A 24,955-nucleotide genomic window follows, 5' to 3' on the forward strand; every position below is an offset into this window, starting at 1 on the left:
TTCTTTTTACATGAAACTGAAACAAAAGGAGGTAGATAATTTGCCTAAAATTACACTATTACTTGGTAGTAGATGCAGGCAGTCTGTTCCAGAGCAGTATTCTTAATCACTTTACTAGCCTGGCCTCTTGTTGAATTTTGATGTGTGCTTTCTGCAGGGATTGCCATCTTTTGCATGCTACTCACCTACTACATGTGGATCAAGGCAGTAAAGACTGGTTCCATCTGTTGGGCAGCTAAGTGTGCCCTTGCTTATTTCTACATGGTAACTTTTTCTACATGTTTTTAATTTTTAAAGTTCTCTAAATACTGTATTTCCTATTGGTACCTATTGTTTGACCAACTTTCTTTTCTGGTAGGTTCCCCTAAACTTTTTCTTTTCCAATATATTTTTTCTGTTCATACTTATGTATATGTGTAGACTTCCTTAATTGCTTCTACTTGCTCGCATATCCCTAAATCCTCTGTATGACCTTACAGTAGATTGCATTTAGATTCATTCTGAGGCTTGGGTCCCTCTCGTTATGTGATCATGACATCAGCAACCACGAGGGAGCAGGGGATTGAGTTATAGTGATGGATTTGAACTTGATTTTATATTTTCTTTTTTAAAATTTATTTTATTTTATATAACCTGTACATGTAAGGACTTGATTTTCCTCTTTAAAAATATCAGTTATTTGAACTCTTTAAGCCATTTGGCATAAATAAAGTTGTAGTTACTATAAGTGTTCTTTAAAAAGTTACAGGTGATATCCTACAATATAGTGGTGGTGGTCTGAGGAGGCGTACTCAGAGGAACTGTTTTTTTCTATTCCATCATAGGTCTCGTCATGGGGAGGTTATGTGTTCCTGATCAACTTGATTCCTCTCCATGTCCTGGTGCTGATGCTCACAGGCCGTTTCTCCCACCGGATCTACGTGGCCTACTGTACTGTTTACTGCCTGGGCACTATACTTTCTATGCAGATCTCCTTTGTGGGTTTCCAGGTGAGCCCTTGACTAAGTAGGGTTTTCAGCTTCTACTTTTTCTATGCAGCCCCAACTAGACTGATTTATCTTAGATTCTGTTAAGAAGAGTATGACTTACTCACAGCTTTTATATTGAACTACTTGCAACAGAATTATTGGTCATTAAAATTTACATCCAGGAGTGTGCTAATATTTGCTCCGTGGAGTTTGAATTTCATGGCTCTTACTTTGGCTTTAAGTTTGTGGGAAGGGGAGGGATATTTAGTTGAGTAGAGTTTAGATGAGTGATCAAAGTTAAAATTTCCAGTTCTTTTAATGCAGATGGCCCCATGTAGTAGCAGAGAATCCTGATCTTAATGGTATCTAATTGTAAGTGCTTCAGGAACGAAAGCATAAACCTTTAACCACAGTGCTCCATAGGGTTAACAGACAACTGCTAAATCAGAGAATAACGTGGCATGTTTGATTTCTTTTGTGAAATTATCATGAAAGTGCAAACCTTATTTAGAGGTCAACAAGTATTTCTTTACTGATCACCTACTGCAGATTGTCCCTAACTTACGAAGTGTGACCTAGGATTTTTTGGCTTTAGAATGGTGTGACAGTGATCTGCATTCAGTAGAAACCGTACTTCCAGTACCCATATAAGTGTTCTGTTTTTCACTTTCAGTACAGTAGTCAATAAGTTACATGAGATACTCAACACTTTATTATAAAATAGGCTTTGTGTTAGATGATTTTGCCCAACTGTAGGCTAATGTTAAATGTTCTGAGCATGTTTAAGGTAGTCTACGCTAAGCTGTGGTGTTCCGTAGGTTAGGTGTATTAAATGCATTTTCTACTTATGATATTTTCAACCTAAAATGGGTTTATTGGGATGTAACCCAATCATAAGTTGAAAAGCATTTGTATATGCAGTTTGCTAATCACTTGAAAATGTAAAAAGAATAAAAATACAGTTATGGTCCTTAAGGAAGTTTTGGTCTTCTTGCAGGGAAAGAAATACATGCAGCTGTCTATATGCGATAGGCTACTGTTCTGGAAGTGTGGTTCTTGAATCAGCAGCAGCAGCAGCTAGGAACTTGTTAGAAAGAAATGCAAATTCTAGAGCCCCAACACAGACCTACTGAATCAGAAACTCTGGAGGTGGGGCTCAGCAATCTGTGTTTTAACACTCCTACCCCCTTGGTGATTATGATGCCCACTAGCGTTTGAGAACCACCCATTTAAGGCAAAGAATGATTAAGTGCTAGAAGAGAACTAATGTGACATGGAACATAGAGAGGAGTGATTGATTTCAGTTTGGCAGGTTAGGAAGAGATGATATTTGAGTTGGACCTTGAATGGTGAGAATTTTAGTGGATGGGAATTTGGAGAAAATTACAGTCTAGGCTAAGGAAATAACCTGAGCAAAAGCCAGATATGTGACAATGATAGTGTATCTTATGCTTTAGAGGGCTCCAAATATTCTGTAGAAAATATGGCTGGTGAATTAAACCCTTCCCTAGATTGGCCCTGAGTCCTTTGGGGCCTCAGAACTCATTTGATCGTTTAGTTTGAACTAGATAAGAATAATGCAGGCCTGCACTGGACTTACTCATTTTTTTCCTTAATATTAACATACATGTCCTTTTACCTACAGCCTGTCCTTTCATCAGAGCACATGGCAGCCTTTGGGGTCTTTGGTCTCTGCCAGATCCATGCCTTTGTGGATTACCTGCGCAGCAAGTTGAATCCACAACAATTTGAAGTTCTTTTCCGGAGTGTCATCTCTCTGGTAGGCTTTGTCCTTCTCACCGTGGGAGCTCTCCTCATGCTGACAGGTAGGGAATGCTCACAGCTTTTTTTTTTTTTTTTCTCTTTTTTTTTTTTTTTTTTTTGAGACGGAGTCTCGCTCTGTCACCCAGGCTGGAGTGCAGTGGCCGGATCTCAGCTCACTGCAAGCTCCGCCTCCCGGGCTTACGCCATTCTCCTGCCTCAGCCTCCCGAGTAGCTGGGACTACAGGCGCCTGCCACCTCGTCCGGCTAAGTTTTTGTATTTTTAGTAGAGACGGGGTTTCACTGTGTTAGCCAGGATGGTCTCAATCTCCTGACCTCGTGATCCGCCCGTCTCGGCCTCCCAAAGTGCTGGGATTACAGGCTTGAGCCACCGCGCCCGGCCTCTTTTTTTTTTTTTAAGATGGAGTTTCGCTCTTGTTGCCCAGGCTGGAGTGCAGTGGCACAATCTCGGCTCACTGCAACCTCCGCCTCCCAGGTTCAAGCGATTCTCCTGCCTCAGCCTCCTGAGTAGCTGGGATTACAGGTGCCCACCACCACGCCCAGCCAATTTTGCATTTTTAGTAGAGATGGGGTTTCTCCATGTTTGTCAGGCTGGTCTCAAACTCCTGACCTCAGGTGATCTGCCCGCCTTGGCCTCCCAAATTGCTGGGATTACAAGCGTGAGCCACCGCGCCCGGTAAGGCTCAGAACTTTTACTATTAAATGCAGATGGGTACAGACATAGAGTAAACTCCAAAAGACAGGGTATTTTCTGACCACAAAAGATTCTTTTTTTCTTATTTCTTTTTTTATCTGAAGCATGTACAGTCCCACAATTTTACATTCAATCCACTTTTCAACCCAGTGTTTGGATTCAGCATAGCAGAGAATGTCTTGTTGGAGCTGCTCTTAATCACACCTGGCGAAAGGACTATATCTTACCTTGCAAATCTTTCTCCGTTTTCTTTCTTTTTTTTTCTTTCCTATTGGTTGGGTGGGAGAAGCCATTATATTGCTTACCATACCCTCCAAGGTGGCACTCATCTAATACCATGGAAACTAAATCATGGCTGTTTAGTTGGTTAGAAAGCCAAATTTTCCTTCTTTTTCCCTACTTTGATTTCTCAGAGATTAATTTGATTTTGCTCAAGTCTATCTATTGACTAATTCAGAGCAGGACTTGAGGATATAGTTGATGTAATCTCTACAGTTGGCCTTGCTTTGACCAAATTTGGCCTAAAACCCTTTCAGGCAGCATTTTCTGCCTCTATTCTCTCCAAGTTTATATACAGCCTGGCTTTATTCTACTGGCAGTGCTGACAAAAGTACTCCCAGGTTTGAAAGAAAGGAAGGAGTGAAACTCTCTAAGTATTTTTTTTTTTTTTTTTTTTTTTGAGACGGAGTCTCGCTCTGTCCTCCAGGCTGGAGTGCAGTGGCCGGATCTCAGCTCACTGCAAGCTCCGCTTCCCGGGTCTACGCCGTTCTCCTGCCTCAGCCTCCCGAGTAGCTGGGACTACAGTCACCCGCTACCACGCCCAGCTAGTTTTTTGTATTTTTTTTAGTAGAGACGGGGTTTCACCATGTTAGCCAGGCTGGTCTCAATCTCCTGACCTCGTGATCCGCCCGTCTCGGCCTCCCAAAGTGTTGGGATTACAGGCTTGAGCCACCACGCCCGGCAAAACTCTCTAAGTATTGGTGGCAATTAAGCAAAAACCTAATCCTTCTCTGTCACTGAGAATCTTATTAAAATGGGAAGTTGTGATTAATTTAGATCAGATATTTGTTTGAAGAGTATGTGTTGAATATGTATTGCCTCTTTGCTGCCAGGAAAAATATCTCCCTGGACGGGGCGTTTCTACTCACTGCTGGATCCTTCTTACGCTAAGAACAACATCCCCATCATTGCTTCTGTGTCTGAGCATCAGCCCACAACCTGGTCCTCATACTATTTTGACCTACAGCTCCTCGTCTTCATGTTTCCAGGTATGTGGCCTTGTGTTCTGAAATGGCCTTGTTCGTAAGAATCACGATTTGATTCCACATTTGCAAGCGACCCTCATTCGTGTTTTGTTCTTCTTTGCCTGTTTATGTTGTGTAACACAGAGGACAGCTAAGCAAATTTTCTCATGTATGAAGCTGAGCAGAAGTCAGAAGTTCAGCAGTTGTAGATATTGGCAAGTTCAGCCTCACAGTTTTCTGTTCATTTGTCATTTGTGTTATAAGTTAAAATTTAACCGTAATTTCTACTCAGGGTTGGTTTTGTTTGAGTACTTCTATCATACTCCTTCCCCTTTACCCTTGTTTTTCCTCTTGGCAGTATTGAAGTCCTATAATGAGTACTGCTGATTGTAAAGCCTCATCAATCTCTTAACTTCTGGCCAATCCAGATGTGTTTTAGAATTTACCAGTGTTAGTGGTCTTTTTCAAATAATTTACTTTTTTTTTTTTTTTTTTTTTTTTTTTTTTTGAGATAGAGTCTTGCTCTGTTGCCCAGGTTGGAGGGCAGTGGTACGATCTCAGCTTACTGCAGCCTCTGCCTCCTGGGCTCAAGCTGTCCTTCCACCTCACCCTCCGGAGTAGCTGGGACTATAGGTGCATGCCGCCATGCCTGGCTAATTTTTGTATTTTTTTTTGAAGAAATGGGGTTTCACCGTGTTGCCTAGGCTGGTCTTGAATTCATGGGCTTAAGCAGTCTGCTCACCTTGGCCTCCCATAGTGCTGGGATTACAGGTGTGAGCCACTGTGCCTGGCCAACTTGTACTTTTTTCTTATTGTGAAAGTAATTTGTGTATTGTAAAAAATATATATAAATAAATAGAAAAAGTTGCTGAGCACAATGGCTCATGCCTATAATCCTAGCCTGTTAGGAGCCTGAGGTGAGATCACTTAAGGTCAGGAATTTGAGATCAACCTGGGCAACATAGTGAGACCCACATCTAAAAAAACAAAAACAGGCCTGGAGTTGTAGTTCACATCAGTAATCCCAGCACTTTGGGAAGATGAGGTGGGAGGATTGCTTGAGGCGAGGAGTTCAATACCAGCCTGGGCAATATAGCGAGACCCCTGTCTCTACTTAAAAAATAAAATAAAATAAAATAATGCACGCACACACCCATACCGACACACATACACACATATAAAATAAATAAAATTAGCTGGGCAGGGTAGTGTGCACCTGTAGTCCCAGCTACTTGGAAGGCTGAGGTAGAAGGATTACTTGAGCCCAGGAGTTTGAGACCAGCCTCGGTTATACAGCAAGACCCCCATCTCAAAAAAGGTAAATATTCAGGAGTTCTTATCACCCATCTCTAGCCACTGTTAACATTTTGATGTATATTTATCAAATAAGAATGAGATCATAGTTTTTTCCCTGATTTTTTTTCACTTCATAAAGAATCAAATTTCGCTGTTACTTAGTATTATTTTATAGAAATACTTAAAATATATCATTTATTAGTTTTTTTAAGTACAGAGATGTGTCAAGATGTGTAAGAAGGCAAGTAGTCCATAATCTCACACAGCAATATTTTAATATATTCCATTTTATAAATATACTATAATTAGCTCCTTGTTGTTGGACATTTAGGTTGTTTCTGATTTTTTGCTACTTTAAAGTGTGCTGTAGTGAACATCTTTGCATGTTTCTATGATTGTTTTTTTAGGATAAATTCCTGGAAGTGGAATTGCTGGGTTAAATGTGTGGAATCATCCAGTCATATAACGAAGACACTTTCCCTTGTAGGTTTCAACCTACAGGACTCAGCTGCTTATTTCTCCTTCCCTCTTTTGTAGTTGGCCTCTATTACTGCTTTAGCAACCTGTCTGATGCCCGGATTTTTATCATCATGTATGGTGTGACCAGCATGTACTTTTCAGCTGTAATGGTGAGGACTGCCCTCAGTCTGGTAGACTTTTTCACTCTAACTCTGAGGTGCTTTTTTATCTGCCTGGCAGAATTCAGAAAGTACTGATGATTGTGCACATGCTTCCCTCTGAGCATTTGAGGGAATGAGTTGTAAAGCTGCTTGCTGTTGTTGATCCTTCCTAGGAATGTATGGGACACTCATACATTCTGGTTGTGGGGTCCAACTTTCTTGGATTCATAACTTGGTATTATAGAAGCACTTTTGCACTTTTTTGGATAATATGACCCTGGGTGTCTTAAAACGGGAGATGATAGTTTTTTCTTGAAGGCGTGGGAGTATTCCCCAGTGCTAGATTGTTAAAAGAGAGGAGGGATTTTTTTTTTTTTTTTTTTGAGACAGAGTTTCACTCTTGTTGCCCAGGCTGGAGTGCAATGGCATGGTCTCAGCTCACTGCAACCTCCGCCTCCTGGGTTCAAGCAGTTCTCCTGCCTCAGCCTCCCGAGTAGCTGGGACTACTGGCATGCGCCACCACACCCGGCTAGTTTTGTATTTTTAGTAGAGATGGGGTTTCTCCATGTTGGTCAGGCTGGTCTTGAACTCCCGACCTCAGGTGATCTGCCCTCCTTGGCGTCCCAAAGTGCTGGGATTACAGGCGTGAGCCACCGTGCCCAGCCAAAGAGGAGGGATTTTATATATTGTAGTAAAATAGTGCTTCTCATACTTTTTTGGTCTCAAACCACAGTTATGAAATATACTTTATATCATTATTATTCAAGACACATATACATATGTGCATGCATATAATTGAAATACAGTTTAAGAAATATATGCTTGTACTGTAACTATTTCAAGTATTTTCTCTTTCACTTTTTATGGAAGTCATGTTTGATGAAAACCCCTAAATTGATGTCTTGATCTACTAATAGGCTGAAATCTGTAAACTGTGTAACACTGATTAGACTGATCATGTGTCCTGTCTCTGTTAGGTGCGTCTAATGCTAGTGTTGGCACCTGTTATGTGCATTCTCTCCGGCATTGGAGTCTCCCAGGTGCTATCCACATACATGAAGAATCTGGACATAAGTCGTCCAGACAAGAAGAGCAAGAAGCAACAGGATTCTACCTACCCTATTAAGAATGAAGTGAGAAGCAATGTTAAGAGTAGAGTTGGGAAACTCTGTGTGTGTGTGTGTGTGTGTGTATGTGTGTACGTGGGTGGTGGGTGGTGGGAGGAGTAAAGTGGAGCACTGTCATAGGTGGTCAGAATTAACTCATAGAGCCTCTGACTTGATCAATCTCATCTCTATTAATGAATGTGTCTAACAATTTGTCCTGTGTTGTACGAATTTAGTTTGATTAACTACACAATTAATTCTTTTTCCTTGTTTAGGTGGCAAGTGGGATGATACTGGTCATGGCTTTCTTTCTTATCACCTATACCTTTCATTCAACGTGGGTGACCAGTGAGGCCTACTCTTCTCCGTCCATTGTACTGTCTGCCCGTGGTGGGGATGGCAGTAGGATCATATTTGATGACTTTCGAGAAGCGTATTATTGGCTTCGTCACAATACTCCAGAGGTGAAGATTTGGGAGGAGTGGGAATTGTGGGTTAGGGGCAAAGGGGGAGGAGACATTTGATGTTATAGTGAATCATATAGCTTTTAGATGGGTGGAAAGCTTGGTGAAATTGGAACTTTGCAACTCTAGTCTTGAATGAGCCTTAAAGGTGAACCGCCATTCAATTCAGGGATCTTTTATAGTTAACGCTTACTAGTAATTATCTAGACTTTGCATGGACACTTTTATTGATATGATGATTTTTAACAAGAGGTAGAACATCCCAGTTATAAAAGAAGAAAAAAGTTATAAATAATACATGTTCACTTTAGAAAAATCAGAAAATTGAAGCAAGCAGAAAGATGTAAATCTTGTGTAAAGTGATCAGCTTATAACTGCTTTTAACATTTTAATTTATACCTTTTGAGAATCTGAAGTGATTTCCTTTACAGTAACTATTAAGAATATCATTTCTGAGACAATTTGTTAGGAATAAAAACTTTTAAGAGTCTTAATTCTTGCCCATCATATCCTGTGATTTGAGTTTCCACCCCATCTTTATAATAAGTGATTTTTGTGATTCTGTTAAAAGGCTATTTTAGAAAATTATCGAATGACACTAGGCTATTGATGTGGCTATATTGCACAGTCTCCCACATTCCCACCTCATTATGTTTGTGTAAAGTGACCTGGGATGAAAATGTAGGCAATGCTGGTTTGTTATTTGTGCTGAGATTTTATGATCTTATATAAATGGAAGACCAGGTGCCAGGATTTATTTTCTGGTTTGACATGCATTACTTTGTGAAGAAATTGATTAGTCAGCCAGGTGTCACTTCTGTCAGACCAAAGATGCCTTCTCTATTGCATTTGACTTTTAGAGACAGAAGCTTGTTATTTCCATTTCCCATTCTACTTTCAGGATGCGAAGGTCATGTCCTGGTGGGATTATGGCTATCAGATTACAGCTATGGCAAACCGAACCATTTTAGTGGACAATAACACATGGAATAATACCCATATTTCTCGAGTAGGGCAGGTAAGATAAAGGGATCTTTGAGTGTTTGGTGTGCAAGGTCTAGCGGGAAATGTGTCTGCATGAGGGGATAATATGACTTGGGATTTTGCTCTGAGAATTGTACATTTGTTTTTCCAGGCAATGGCGTCCACAGAGGAAAAAGCCTATGAGATCATGAGGGAGCTTGATGTCAGTTATGTGCTGGTCATTTTTGGAGGCCTCACTGGGTATTCTTCTGATGGTAATATACTTGATTCTATTTCTAGCTGTAGGACATAGATTCTAAGAAAACTAGATGAATCTCCTAGTTTTCTGTACTTTTACTAATATTTTACTAAGATATTTTTCTTTCAAGGGAAGTTCCAGAGTATTTGCAACTTGAGGTTTGGGTATTTTGATTTTTTTCTTTTTGCAACAAGAGGACATAAAGGTAAACAATTCTTGTGTAGGTACAGCATGCTATATGATTGTCTAAGGCATAGAAGTAGTTCCACAACCAGTAATAAAAGCAAGCTGAACATCAGGCTCATGACAATAAACTTAAGAATTAGCATTTTTTTAGTGGTTTTAAGCCATATAGTCATCGACCAGCTTAGCAATGTTTCATATGGCCTGACATAAAAAAAGAACATTTTTTATATATCTATATATAGTACATATAAATAAAAGTATGTGTAAAATGGAGGTTACCATGTGCCCTATGATTATTGGCACAAAGATTTTTAGAAGAAACACCCAAATATAGTTAGCTGCCTTAAAAGTTAATGTAATGCCTGTTTATACTTTAAAAAGTTAAACAGTTCACAGCTGGGTGTGGTGGCTCATGCCTGTAATCCCAGCACTTTGGGAGGCCGAGGCAGGTGGATCACATGAGGTCAGGAGTTCATGACCAGCCTGGGCAACATAGTGAAACCTTGTCTCTACAAAAATTAGCCAGGTGTGGTGGCACATGCCTGTAGTCCTAGCTACTCAAGAGGCTGAGGCAGGAGAATCGCTTGAACTTGGGAAGGAGAGGTTACAGTGGGCTGAGATTGCGCCATTGCACTCAAGTCTGGGCAGCAGAGCGAGACTGTCTCAAAAAAAAAAGTTAAACAGTTCTGAAGGTTTATAATAAAAAGTGATAGTTCACTGCCCCAAAATCTAAGCTCCCTTAACATCAGTCCCCAGAAGCAATTATTCCTGCAGCTATTTCTTCTAGTACTTTACGTGCATATTTCTAAATACTGTGTATACAGTTTCCCCTCCATATCTGTGGGTTCTGCATCTGTGGGTTCAACCAACCACAGATGGAAAATATTTGTGGGGAAAAAAATCATAATACAACAATAAAAATAGTACAAATAAAAAATATAGTATAACAACTATTTACATAGCATCTACACTGTATTTAGGTATTATAGGTAATCTAGACATGATTTAAAGTATATGGACAGATGTGCATAGGTTATATACAAATACTACACCATTTTATAAAAGGGACTTGAGCATTTGTGAATTTTGATATTCTGGTGGGAGAGGATATATAAGTTAGACTTTTTATTTTTTAAAGAAGATGATAAGATAACCATTGAAAAATAATGCAGAGACTGGGTGCGATGGCTCACGCCTGTAATCCCAGCACTTTGGGAAGACTCTTGAGGTCAGGAGTTCAAGACCGGCCTGCCCAACATAATGAAATCCTATCTCTACTAAAAAAATACAAAAATTAGCCGCATGGGCCGGGCGTGGTGGCTCAAGCCTGTAATCCCAGCACTTTGGGAGGCCGAGACGGGCGGATCACGAGGTCAGGAGATCGAGACCATCCTGGCTAACACGGTGAAACCCCGTCTCTACTAAAAAAAAAAATACAAAAAATCTAGCCGGGCGAGGTGGCGGGCGCCTGTAGTCCCAGCTACTCGGGAGGCTGAGGCAGGAGAATGGCGTGAACCCAGGAGGCGGAGCTTGCAGTGAGCTGAGATCCGGCCACTGCACTCCAGCCTGGGCGACAGAGCGAGACTCCGTCTCAAAAAAAAACAAAAAAACAAACAAACAAAAAAATTAGCTGCATGTGGTGGCACATGCCTGTAATCTTAGCTACTTGGGAGGCTGAGGCCAGATAATCACTTGACCCTGGGTGGCAGAGGTTGCAGTGAGTAGAGATTGCACCACTACACTCCAGCCTGAGTGACAGAGCGAGACTCCATCTCAAAAAAAAACCAAAAAACAAAAAATGCAAAACACTGTTACTGTCTAGATCCATGAAAACATGTATGTGAAGTTATAAAAGAAGATAGTGTAGTTGTCCCTCTGTATCCATGGAGGAGTGTAGTTGTCCCTCTGTATCCATGGAGGATTGTTTCCAGGACACCCCCACCCCTCACCAGGATACCAGAATTTGTGGATGCTCAGGTCCCTTATATAAAATGGTTTAGTGTTTGTATATAATATATACACATTCTCTTACATACTTTAAATCCTCTCTAGATTGTAATACTAATCCCTAATTCTAGGTAAATGGTTGTTAATACTGTGTTGTTTAGGGAACAGCGACAAGAAACAAGTATCCATCTTCATTACATATGCCGTCATCTGTTTTTTTGTTTTGTGAATATTTTTGATTAGAGGTTAGTTGAATCTATGGATATCAAACCCACAGATATGGTAGGCCAACTGTTTTGATTACTTTGTTACACTGAATTTATTTTTCAAGGTCGAATTATTAATTGGGCTTTACTAATAGGAGTTCTGTAACATTTGAGAGGTATAGTAAAAATAAAAAGTTGGGCCTGGCCTAACTTATTTTTTGTAAACAACAATATCTTTGAGCAATGGGCTTCCTTGATGCAGTTCCTATCATCATCATCATCATTATTTTTGAGACAGGGTTTCACTTTGTCACCCAGGCTGGAATTCAGTGGTACGATCTCTGCTCACTGCAGCCTCTGCTTCCCATGCTCAAGTGATCTTCCCACCTCAGCCTCCTGAGTGGATGGGACCACAGGCACACACCACCATGCCCGGCCAATTTTTGTACTTTTTATAGAGATTGGGTTTTGCCACATTGCCCAGGCTGGTCTTGAACTCCTGTGCGCAAATGGTCCACCCACCTCAGCCTCCCACAGTGCTGGGATTACAGGTGTGAGCCATCACACCCAGCCATTCCTATTATTTTCACTCTTCCATTCATAGAGCTTGTGAGGTTTTTGTTTCAGACATACCTGCCAGGCGGCTACAATCCTATTGCTCTGTGATAGTTGAGCTGAGGTTCTGGGGGTGTATTTTTGTTCCTATTTCTGACGCTGTGATCTAGGCAAGTCTCTGTGCCTCAGGTTTTCCATTTGTAAGATGAAGATAAGAATACATTCACTGAACGAAGACAGTAATATTCATTGGATGTTTACCATGTGACAAACAACTTATTAAATGCTTTACGTGTTGTTACTCATAATAACAGCCCTATTGTTGTAGATACTCTTATTTTTCTAATTTGACAGATGAGAAAACTGAAGCACAGAGAGGTTAAATAACTTGCTCAAGGTCACCTAGCTAGAATTGGCAGTGCTGGAATTCAAACTCAGGCAGTTTGGATCCAGAGTCTGTTCTTAACCACTGTGATATCCCCTAGAACTCTTTGCAGTAGTACAATAGGAATCTTATTTATTTATTTATTTTTATGGATTAGAAATATTTTTAATACTAACCATCCAGTGAAACATGTAGCAACTGATTTCCCTAAAGCCTATGCAAGCAATACAGTGAATGATGAACCCTAAAAGAGATATCATGAGTTGATGGAAGTATCAGTATTTATCAAGCATGGGAGTGTGTTTGACACAGAAATGTTGACTTCTCATATACATGCTTTGGAGGTCCATAACTTTGCAACTGTTGGTCAAGAAGGAGAACATTCATGTCTTGTCTACCTTTTTGGTAAAGCTACTAGTACTCTTTAGATCGGTCCTGCCCACTGTCTAATAGAAATAATGGGAACCACGTTATCATTTTAAGCTTTATGTTAGTCATATCAAAATAAGTATAAATAAGCAGGTGAAAGTAATTTTAATAATTTTATTTAACTGAATATTCATATTAAAACATTATTATTTAATTTAACATGTAACCAGTATACCCCCTTTTAGGGTTTGTTTTTTTACTAACTTTTCAAAATCTAGTGTGTATTTCATACTTACCTAGTGTGTATTTTATACTTACAGTACATCTTAATTTGGACTAGCCACATTTCAGCTGCTCAGCAGCTATATGTAGCTAATTGCTACTACATTTGATAGCCTAGCCCTAGCTAATCTATAGGACCAAATTCAATTGTGGCTTAAGTCTGGACTAGTAGCATAGGATTTCAGGAGTATAATCATTTCTCAGAAAAGTTGTATATTTTGATGAAAAATGCGTTGCTCGTATGTTGTCCTCACTATTTTTATAAATTAGAGTTAAATGATACCAATCCCCATTTAAAAAATGTTGAGGAATTTTCTTAGAAATACTAACCTGCTTTAACTCCAGCAACCTTTGTGATGCAGCAGTTCTTTTTTTTTTTTTCTCCTAGATATCAACAAGTTTCTTTGGATGGTCCGGATTGGAGGAAGCACAGATACAGGCAAACATATTAAGGAGAATGACTATTATACTCCAACTGGGGAGTTCCGTGTGGACCGTGAAGGTTCTCCAGTGCTGCTCAACTGCCTCATGTACAAGATGTGTTACTACCGCTTTGGACAGGTTTACACAGAAGCCAGTGAGTGATTCATAATAATATTAACAATAGTAATAATAGTGATTACTAATACACAGTATTTTCCATATGCCAAGCACTGGTAAGTGCTTTGTGTCTGTTAACTCATTTAATCCTCACAGCAACCCAAAAGGCATATACTGATATTATTGTCGTATTATCTTTATTGTTTGTATATTTTTTTAAGATGGGTTTTTGCTCTGACACCCAGACTGGAATGCAGTGGTGTAATCATGGCTCACTGCAGCCTTGATTTCCTAGACTCAAGGAGTCCTCCTGCTTCAGCCTCTGAGTAGCTGGGACCAAGGTGCACACCACAATGCCTGGTTGTTTTTAAACTTTTTGTAGAGATGTGGTCCCACTATGTTGCCTGGGCTGGTCTGGAACTCCTGAGCTCAAGCAATCCTCTTATCATGGCCTCCCAAAATACTGGAATTACAGACATGAGCTACTGCACCTAGCTATTGTTATTTTTGTTTTCTTTTTTTTTTTTTTTTGATATTAAGTCTTGTTCTGTCACCCAGGCTGGAGTGCAGTGGCACAATCTTGGCTCACTGCAGCCTCCACCTCCCAGGTTCAAGCAATTCTCCTGCCTCAGCCTCCCAAGTAGCTAGAATTACAAATTACAGGTGGGCTCCACCACCCCCAGCTAATTTTTTTTTTTTTTTGCATTTTTAGTAGAGACGGGGTTTCACCATGTTGACCAGGCTGGTCTCGAACTCTGACCTCAAGTCATCCACCCACCTCAGCCTCCCAAAATGCTGGGATTACAGGCGTGAGCCACCGCACCCAGCCTGTTATTTTATGTATGAGGAAATTGAGGTACAAATAGGTTATTTAACTGTCCAGTGTCACACAACTAATGGCAGAGTCAGGATTCAAACCGACAAAGACTGGCTGGCTCCAAATTCTGTGCTTTTGACCATTACTTTTTATTGTCCTTAAGGGTGTTATAGTGAAGACAGGAACAAAAGGGTGAGAAAGTGACTTTTCATATCTTCAGATGACTATGTTGAGAGTTATTTGATTAGGTTAAGTCTCTCCTTCTGACTTCAATTTCTTGGTTCTGCACTAGGGAGAATTTCTGACATGAATGCAGGTCTTTGACTTCTGGTAGGCTTCTTTCTCTGATCCATGCAAGGGTTGCTAATGTGTTAGAGGCTGTGGATGACAATCCTCAGGAATAGAGGGCCTTGGAAGTTGGCTCCCTATGTCTGTCTTATTAGAGATAAGACATTGGCAAGCATCATCTTGCCTGGTACTTAAGTTAGAGTAACACTGGATTTGCCCTTACTACCTGATGCTCTTTTTTGCGGGCTCTACTCTCACCAAATTGCAGGCTGAGGAATAATCATTCAATTAGTAGATGGTGTACTGAATCCATATACTGTCTCTATAGGAAATTAGCAGTGTAGAAAGAAGTGTGTTCTTTTTCATCCCTCTCTAGAGCGTCCTCCAGGCTTTGACCGTGTCCGAAATGCTGAGATTGGGAATAAAGACTTTGAGCTTGATGTCCTGGAGGAAGCGTATACCACAGAACATTGGCTGGTCAGGATATACAAGGTAAGCAGATGCTATATGTCTCAGAAAGCAACTTCTATTTTGCAGATTGGTTTCAGTGCTTATAAAATGGGCCACATATTTCTCAAGTAGGGAAGTTTCTCATGACACCTGTGTTTGAAAAGTAGCTTGCAAACTCACTGAAAATTTTACTTTTTATTTTAGATTGTTCTTAGAGAGTAGATGATCCCAGTCTGCCGTCATTTTGGCAGTTGTTGCAGTAATATTTTTCCACCTGGGGCTTGACTCAACCAGTTTCTGTGATTATCAGGCTCACGGGTGGGGAGAGTGCAGGAAATAGAGAAAAAGTTCACGTTTGTATTTAACTACATTTTCTTCTCTCTCTGAAGAACTTAAGGTATATAGAGTCACATAGAACCACATAGGAGTATATCTCTCATAAAAGAAAAGATTGAGAACCCTTGATCTATGTGGAGGGTAGATCAGTAATATTGCTCCTCCCAGAGGTATTCAAAAAGGCTAAGCAGAGAGAATCTAGTCTCTAATCAGTGCTTGTTTATTCACAGCCCTAAACCAGGCTGTAGAACCCAACATAATCCTACCCACTCTGGGTGAATCCATTTTAGTAGAAAATTTCTCCAAAGTTGATCTGATTGTAAATATTAAACTGACATCTTTATGTTGCAGGTAAAGGACCTGGATAATCGAGGCTTGTCAAGGACATAAATGTCATGTCCAGCTCTGATATGCTTCGCACTGGGCACATCACATTTAGGACGTTGAAGATTTTTTTTTTTTTTTTTTTAATATGCAGTTTGTAAGAACAAAGCTGGATGGCATTAAAATTGTCTGAAAGTTTTGTCCTGGGCAGTATGGGCTGGGCCAAATGAAATGATTTTTATAATTCTAAACAGGTTACCAAATGAAATGTCATGGCTTTACTTTGGTCAATTAAAGGGGGGAATTTTTTTTAAAAATGTGCCTTATTTGTTTTGACTGACAACTGATTTGAGGAAGGCAAAACTATCCTAGGTTGCCAGAAGGACATAAGCAGACCTTGTCCATTCTCTTAGCTCCCTAAATTACCAAATAGAGACGTCTTTCTCAAATCAGGAAAACTATCAAAGACCAATTCAGATCCTACATCTACAGACAGTTTTGTCATACTCTTTGCATTGCAGCACCTAGTACAATTCCTTGCAAATAGCGTGGCTCAATAAATTTTTATTGAATGAATAAATGTGGGACCAGAAGAGTGCCTTTCTGGGCTAGAAAGGCAGGTGTGTTGCTACCATGTCTCTGTTCTCCATGTCTCTTATCCTTAGATGCTCTCTGACTTTATAAATCAGCAGTTTTGAAGACTCAAGACAAACAGTGAAATTATTGGTTTATCAATGGAGAGGAAAAACTCTTCCAGCGTTACATATAGAGCTTGATGGTCAGTAGGTGTTTTTGAAATCAGCTTAAATATAATCATACGTATCAATTTGAAATTGAACTTTTCAGCACTCTCACTTATTCATGACACAGGAATGACCCTTTACTCAAAACTCTTGTGGTTATTCAAAGGTGAGCTTCTTTTTCCCTTAGTCTTAGCGTATTTGTTGCTATTGTATATTGCTAACAAGTTTAATTACCTAATTTTGAAGCTCTTTCCAAATAAGATACAAATTAAAAAGGGAAGCATTGCTAGTAACAGGTCCCTAGAGAGCAGTGCCAGCCTGCCTGCAAGAAAAGAGAGGAGACACTTCTTAAAAAGTTTTAAGCCTGGGCAACACAAGGAGATTGTTTCTATGAAAAATAAAAATTAGTCAGGTATGGTGGTATACACCTGTAGTCCCAGCTACTTGGGAAGATGAGACTGGAGGATCACTTGGGCCTGGGAGGTTGAGGCTACAGTAAACTGTGATTGTGCCACTGTACTCCAGTCTGGGCCCTAGTGAAATACTGTCTAAAAAACAAAATAACTTAACTGGAAAGCACAGTGGTCCTTGAGGACACTTAATGTCAGGACAAAGAGCCTATGACATATATCACTGATGTATATGAACCCTAAGTCATTAATAAAATAAAAGCTAACTGTTTAGTGTTACCCATTTAAGGAAACAGGAGGAATTGTGTAACTTTTAGATTAGTCATAGTGGTGCTCCTAAAGGATACGCTGTTGTATATTTGTATAGCCAGGGCACTTAGCCTTCCAAACTAATTCATATACCATGTTCTTCAACTGTGGGTGAGGTTTTAGACTTAAGATTTGATTTACTATATGTAAATACATTACTTGATTTATATAAAGAATTCATCTTTAGTGGAAGAGGTTATTCTGAATTATTTATCAAGATGATTAATACCAGTTAGAAATTATTAATGATCTTCCTTTATACTATAAATAGGATAACCTTTTAACTTGTCTCTATAGTTGTTGCTCTGAGGATCTTAATTTTACTTTCTAGGCTACATGAAGCTATCTTTTTTAAAAGTGTACTTTTCATTTTCACTGTTATTGTGCACTTAGTATAAAAAACTCAAATCTAGGCCAGGTGCAATGGCTCATGCCTGTAATCCCAGCACTTTGGGAGTCTGAAGTATGCAGATCACTTGAGCCTAGGAATTCAAGACCAGCCTGGGCAACATGGCAAAATCCCATCTCTATAAAAAATACAAAAACTAGCTGGGTATGGTGGCACGTGCCTGTAGTCCCTGCTACGTGGAAGGCTGAGGTGGGAAGATTCCTTGAGCCTGGGAGGTGGAGGTTGCAGTGAGCCAAGATCACATGCACTCCAGCCTGGGAGAGAGAGTGAGACCCTGTCTTAAAAAAACAGAACAAAAACTCAATTCTAAAAGGCAGTAATGCTATTTTCTACTCCCTAGTGGCAACCACTTTAAACTCTGATTCTCACATTACTTACTTTCAATACCATAAATAATTGCTTTATTTTTCTATGTTTGGTATTTCAATTTTAGGCATCATGTGTAGAATCTGTGATAAGGAAACTGTAGAATTAGCTTTTTCACCATCCCATTACTTCTATGAACAGACATATTTGTGCTATCTATTACAGTTCTTTTTTTTTTTTTTTTTTTTTTTGAGATAGAGTCTCGTTCCCTGTCTCCCAGACTGGATGCAGTGGCGTGATCTTGGCTCACTGCGGCCTCTGCCTCCCTGGTTCAAGCAATTCTCCTGCCTCAGCCTCCTGAGCAGCTGGGATTACAGGTGTGCGTCACCACTCCCGGCTAATTTTTGTATTTTTAGTAGAGACGGGGTTTCATGATGTTGGTCAGGCTGGTCTTGGACTCCTGACCCCATGATCTGCCCGCCTCAGCCTCCCAAAGTGCTGCGTGAGCCACCGCACCCGGCTGAAATTCTTCTTTATGTTCCGTTTGGATTGGTTTACTCTCAAGGTTTGCTGCACACCTCTTGGGTTGATCTGTCTTTTCATTGTCACATTGTGTGTTAATCTCCTGACTTCTTTCTTGATTTATCACCTTTAAGTGCCTTCCTAAGAAAATGTGTGTGAGAGAGAAATCTCTTGAGAACTTTTCGTGTCTCTTGTCATATTCCATTGATAGGTTGGCTGGGTACAGAATTCCAGATTGGGAATGATTTTTCCTTAGGACTAGGAAGGCACTGACCTATCTTTCATATGTTGAGAAATGTAATGCTGTTCCAATTTTTTTTTTTTTTAATGTATCTATTCCTTCTCACCTTCAACCCAGACCTCTTAGGATCTTCTCTTTATAATACTTTGAAATTTTCCCAATGTTGTGTCTTGAGTGGGTCACCTATTGTGCTGAGCAGTTTGGAATTTTATGTATGGAAAGTCAAGTTCCTCAGTTCTGGAAAATATTCTTGCGTTATATATGCAAGATATTAAGAGAGGAAAGAGGATGGAAATCCCAACCCTCTTTTTCTTTCTGGAAAATAGTTATTTGGATGGTGGACTTCCTGAATTTATCTCCTAATAGTCTTATATTTTACTCTTCTATTTACTCTTGTTCCTTCTCAGAGATTTCCTCAACTTTATTTATTTATTTTATTTATTTTATTTTTTTTTTTGAGACGGGGTCTCGCTCTGTCACCCAGGCTGGAGTGCAGTGGCCGGATCTGAGCTCACTGCAAGCTCCGCCTCCCGGGTTCACGCCATTCTCCTGCCTCAGCCTCCCGAGTAGCTGGGACTACAGGCGCCCACCACCTCGCCCGGCTAGTTTTTTGTATTTTTTTAGTAGAGACGGGGTTTCACTGGGTTAGCCAGGATGGTCTCGATCTCCTGACCTTGTGATCCACCCGTCTCGGCCTCCCAAAGTGCTGGGATTACAGGCTTGAGCCACCGCGCCCGGCCTTCCTCAACTTTATTTTCTAATCTATCTATTTAAAATAGCTTCCTTTTTTCGTTTTTTTCTTCTATATTTTTAATGCCCAGAGGGGTTGGGTTTTTTGTCATTGTTTGACTATTCCTTTGTTTTGATGTCTTTCACATTAAAGACTTTCTCAAATTCTTGCTAGTCTGCTCCTCTTTAAGAGTGGGACCCTAGGCTGGGTACAGTGGATCACGCCTGTAATCCCAGCACTTTGGGAGGCCGAGGCAGGCAGATCACTTAAGGCCAGGAGTTCGGGACCAGCCTGGCAACGTGGCAAAACCCTGTCTATACTAAAAATACAAAAATTAACTGGGTATGGGGTACACACCTGTAATCCCAGCTACTGGGCATGAGAATTGCTTGAACCCAGGAGGCAGAGGTTGCAGTGAGCAGACATCATGCCACTGCACTCTAACCTGGGAGATAGCAAGACTCTGTCTCAAAAAAAAAAAAAAAAAAATTGGGACCCAAAAAAGCTGATTGAAAAGTCTGTTTGTAGGGGTTGATGGGGATTAATAATGTGGGTTTCAGTCTACTGTGATCTGGCTGGGCTGTTACACTGGGAAATCCATGATACTGATATTTTATATGTTTATCTTTTACATAGGTAAGATTCCCTTGAGAAGGCTTGCACATTCTCTTACTCAAGGATGTAAGCCAGGCAGTCAGCTTTCTGGGAGTAGAGTAGGGAAAGAAGTTTTAACAGGCTCAACCTTCAGTGGATAAAACTTAAACCCTCCGTTTTCAGTAAGGTGCCCAAGCTTTTAACTGTGCCTGATGGTCTTCAGTTCACATACTACGCATTTACCCACTTAAATCTTATACGAGCTTTGGGGAGGGACAGTTCCTTGGTTACACAGAAAGGGAAGGGATACAGGGATCTATTTGCTTTTTATGTAGCCTTTAAACCTACCCCTTTTAGCCCCATTTTTACCTCCATCTTCAGTTACCTGGTGTCACCAGTTCAACTTGAGCTTTTTGAGAGATCTGTGATGTTAATTCTGCTTTCCATTGCTAGCTTTGGGATTGATCTTCATTACCTTTCATCTAAAGGCTTTCTACTTTCCAAAATGTGACTCATACTCTGTTCTTATGGGTTCTTTTAAATATTGGTATCCTTTACTATTAAAATATTTTAGTAAGCTTTCAGAAGAGAATAGAGGCTATTTCCATGTATTCTGTCTTTCACTGGTATTCTGCTGGAGTCTGTATATCTTATTTTTTTCAGGCTAAAAAGACTCCCATCAGACACACAGGAAATTTGCAGGTCTTCCTCTTCTTCATACTCTTTGTTTTCAGCACACAGTGAGGAAACAAGAGAAAATGGGATAAATGATCTAAAAACTTGCTTTTATTTTTATACCAGGCCCTGTGGCTCACTTTTGTAATCCCAGCGACTTGGGATGCTGAGGTAGGAGGATCACTTGAGCCCAGGAGTTCCAGGCTGCAGTGAGCTAAGACTGCCCAGTTGCACTCCAGACTGGGTGAAAGAGCAACACACCCTGTCTCCAAAAACAACAAACTGTAAAAAGATTACATAAAGCCTAATCTGTGATGTCATGATTCAAAACTATACACATAAGCATTTTGAGAGCTTTTTCCTTGATTTTTTTCCTGATTTTGCTTCTTTAAAAGAAATGTGTGTTTTTGTTGTTGGTTGTTTGTTTAGAGGGAGTCTTGCTCTGTCGCCCAGGCTGGGGTGCAGTGGCGCAGTCTCGGCTCACTGCAGCCTCAGCCTCCTGGGTAGCTGGGATTATAGGCATTCGCCATCACGCCCGGCTAATTTTTGTATTTTTAGTAGAGATGGGGGTTTCATCATGTTGGTCAGACTGGTTTTGAACTGCTGACCTCAGGTGATCCACCCGCCTCAGCTTCCCAAAGTGTTGGGATTATAGGCATGAGCCACGGGGCCCAGCCTTGAGTAACATTTTATACTTGTTTTACTTTGTTACTATTATCATAATAGCTAGTTATGCTTAGTGTTTATATGCGGCCCAGTCTTAAGGACTAAGAAAAAAAACATATATAAAATAAACATAAAAATATATATATATACGGAATTTTGCTGTTGCCCAGGTTGGAGTGCAGTAGTGCTATCATAGCTCACTAACCTCTAACTCCTGGACTCAAACGATTGCTCTGCCTAGGCCTCCCAAGTAGCTAGGGCTACAGGGACACACCACCAAGCCCAACTAATTCCTAAAATTTATTTGTAGAGATGGAGTCTCCCTATGTTCCCCAGGCTGGTCCTGAACTCCTGGCCTCAAGCCATTCTCCTGCCTCGCCTTCCCAAAGTGCTGGAATTATAGGCAGGAGCCACTGCGCCCGGCCAGTGCTGGAGAATGTCATGGAGATGATCCTGCCTATCCTTGAGTTCCAGTCTAGTTTACTGTCAGAGAATACTTATTTCAATTTTTCCTATTTTGTTCTCGAGTCTCTTTCCTCAGATTTACTTTTCTAAATGACGTTCGCAGCTTTTAAATTTGCATTGTAAAATTTATTTTGGCTCTCCCCGCCTGTTTTTTGCACATTAAAAATGAAAACTTTTGTAGAACTAAGGTAAGCAGATGGTCTTCCTGCAAAAAGATTGGGCTGAACTAAAGCATTGCTTTGGAGCTGGTTCACAGAAAAAAGGCAAAACTGGTTATCCCGACTTCAAGCTCCAAAATAAACTGCTTTCTTTCTCCGGGAAGTTTCCCCCGCCACACACACTTGACTGCGTGGCCAGTCCTTTCGATGCCTCTCGCTCCCAACACCGAGTTCCTCTCATTTCTTCACAGTCAGCTCTCAGCTGCTGCTGCTAGTTTCTCGGCTCCAGCACCACGGGTACAGCACTCTGAAGTTCACAAAGCACTCTGCAGCACTGACTGTGATCCTCACAGTCCTGTCCGGTGGCCTCCCGCAGGTGGTAGTGCAGCTTTTCAGGCCCAGAGTGGCCAGGAGCTAAGCCCGCAGACCCGCCTGGAAGCGCAGCGCGGACAGTCGCGCGACCCCGCGGCATGGAGGCCTGGGCTTCACCCAGAGGCGCTCGAGCACCGCCCAGCCGAGCCTCACGCCGGATGCCACTTCATATTTGGGCCCAGAGCTCAATTCGCACCGATGCGGTCCGCCGTCCTTAAACCTATTCAGCCAGAATCTCTCCCCGACTGTAAAGCAACTCTGGGCGGGAGCGGCAACCACTCGGCGTCAGTCTTTTGGAGCTGCCGACATTCAGAGAGGCAAGACCCGGGAACGCGCGCTGTCTTGCTTTACGGCACGGGTGCGCGAGTTTGCGGCAGCGTGACGCCAGCAAGTTTTGGCGGGAAAAGCGCTGCATTTGGATTCCTGCAGTGGTGGGCAAAGGACAGTCCGGTGAGCAGGGGCGGCCGGTAGAGTAGGAAAGGCTTCTAAAGAAGGAGTTCGGGGTCTAGATTAGCGAGGGAGGGCACGGTGGGAGAAAGTTAGCATTGACTAGCGCAGGGGATTGGAGAGACTCCTGCGGAGGGGCGGTTTCGGAGGGTGGAGGAATGGTACCAGGAGATTCCCGTTGTAGAGAGGGGGCAGGAGGGACTAACACACTGCTAGCTAAGAACCCCAAGGAAGGGTCCCAGCCCTTCCTTCCGCCTCTCGGGGCAGTTTGGCCCCGCCCCGGCCTCTGGGACGGGTGGGGGTGTGGATGGGGATGGGAATTGGAACTGAGCAATTGGGAGGAGGCGCTGCCGCAGGCGTCTTCTGCCCGGTTCCGCTCCCTCTATCCCCTTTCTTTCTTCCCCAGACCCCCACCTGTCCCTCCTCCTTCCCCAGTCGTTCACCGGAAAGCATTTGTCTCTCACCTCTTCACCACAACGATTAATTTCCTCTGAGGCCTGAGGAGGGCAGAATTTCAACCTTCGGTGTGCGTGGGAATGGCGATTGTGATTTACACGACAAAATGGCCAAGTTTAGAATAGTTCTTCGTGGTTGAAAGACTTGGATAAATGTAGATGAGATATAAGGGGAAGGCAAGAGCTGTTATTTTTCGTGGGGAATCCTGGGGAGAGGCGGGGCGCAGTGGCTTCACAGGTGATCTTACACTCACTTTCCATCTTTTCTGGATTCCTGCCTTTTACAGCCGAGCTCCGGTGGAGTCATGGCAGTGCCCTTTGTGGAAGACTGGGACTTGGTGCAAACCCTGGGAGAAGGTGCCTATGGAGAGTGAGTTCTTTTAACCTTGCCTTTGTCTTCTGAGTGCATATTCATTGTTTTGGAGTCTCATACTCTGGTGATTTAGAGAGTAGATGTTTGAGATCCAAGATTTTTGGCAACTGAAGTTACACAGTCTTTTTGCTAGGATTAATATTTTTTCCTTCCCTTAAAAAAAAAAAGTTTTCTTTGTAAAGAGCTGGAAGGGACACGAAGTTACTGTTTTCGTGCCCACACATTGCTTCTCAGAGTTTAAGCATCGTGATTAATGAGCAGACTCTGGAGATTGCCTGGTTTCAGATCCTTGCTCTGTCACATACTGGTCATTGTTTTGTGATCTTAGGCAAGCTTCCTAATGTCATTGTGTACCTCTCCTTCACCACCTTCAGGGTGGCAATAATAGTATCTACCCCATAGGAGCTTAGGACAGTTACACAAGCACATATAATATGGGATTAATGCTCTTAAAAGTATGTGAGTAGAACATGTATATATGTGATGTGGCTTAGAATTACCTCAGTCTATTTTATGAAGCGTTTATTAAATGACTTGTGTGACAGCATAATGACGTGTTTGGAGGGTTAGCTATTGTATTTCACATTTTAGAAAGGAGTAGTGTCTGTTGAGAACATAGCAGAAACCACTTCCTTGGTTTCTCCTTTGTGGAAAAAGTAATAAAGGTAAAATAGTTTTGGATGCGTCATGTTTAATCTTTGGACGTTTTAGAAGAAATGGAATTCTATAATGTTAAAACTTTTTTCCTTTTTAGAGTTCAACTTGCTGTGAATAGAGTAACTGAAGAAGCAGTCGCAGTGAAGATTGTAGATATGAAGCGTGCCGTAGACTGTCCAGAAAATATTAAGAAAGAGATCTGTATCAATAAAATGCTAAATCATGAAAATGTAGTAAAATTCTATGGTCACAGGAGAGAAGGCAATATCCAATATTTATTTCTGGAGTACTGTAGTGGAGGAGAGCTTTTTGACAGAATAGGTATGGAAGAAATTTAAGATA

The 24,955-nt window shown here is 41.2% G+C and overlaps 2 protein-coding genes across 7 annotated transcripts in view; both read left to right on the top strand.

The window, feature by feature from the left end:
* STT3A (STT3 oligosaccharyltransferase complex catalytic subunit A) overlaps positions 1–16,675 on the top strand; it is a 29,606-nt gene extending 12,931 nt beyond the window's left edge. For 2 of the 3 annotated variants that reach the window (XM_077961082.1, XM_077961083.1), the window contains 12 exons: positions 158–264; positions 825–989; positions 2,614–2,794; positions 4,557–4,712; positions 6,522–6,613; positions 7,582–7,737; positions 7,986–8,174; positions 9,076–9,192; positions 9,310–9,412; positions 13,715–13,903; positions 15,348–15,463; positions 16,109–16,398. In XM_077961082.1, the coding sequence (XP_077817208.1) occupies positions 158–264; positions 825–989; positions 2,614–2,794; positions 4,557–4,712; positions 6,522–6,613; positions 7,582–7,737; positions 7,986–8,174; positions 9,076–9,192; positions 9,310–9,412; positions 13,715–13,903; positions 15,348–15,463; positions 16,109–16,147 (1,610 nt within the window). In that variant the 3' untranslated portion in view covers positions 16,148–16,398. 3 annotated transcript variants of the gene reach the window in all.
* A 5,559-nt stretch (positions 16,676–22,234) lies between these two features.
* Positions 22,235–24,955, top strand: part of CHEK1 (checkpoint kinase 1) — a 30,642-nt gene continuing 27,921 nt past the window's right edge. Inside the window, exons 1-3 of one of the 4 annotated variants that reach the window (XM_001111431.5) lie at positions 22,235–23,131; positions 23,871–23,953; positions 24,711–24,934. In XM_001111431.5, coding sequence (XP_001111431.5) covers positions 22,517–23,131; positions 23,871–23,953; positions 24,711–24,934 — 922 coding nt within the window. In that variant the 5' untranslated portion in view covers positions 22,235–22,516. Of the gene's footprint in view, positions 23,132–23,313; positions 23,761–23,870; positions 23,954–24,710; positions 24,935–24,955 lie in introns of those variants that run through there. The other 3 variants (XM_028834139.2, XM_028834140.2, XM_077964594.1) reach the window with 3 other exon arrangements.

The sequence above is a fragment of the Macaca mulatta genome, chromosome 14, assembly GCF_049350105.2.
Source record: "Macaca mulatta isolate MMU2019108-1 chromosome 14, T2T-MMU8v2.0, whole genome shotgun sequence".
Classification (NCBI taxonomy): Eukaryota; Metazoa; Chordata; class Mammalia; order Primates; family Cercopithecidae; genus Macaca; species Macaca mulatta.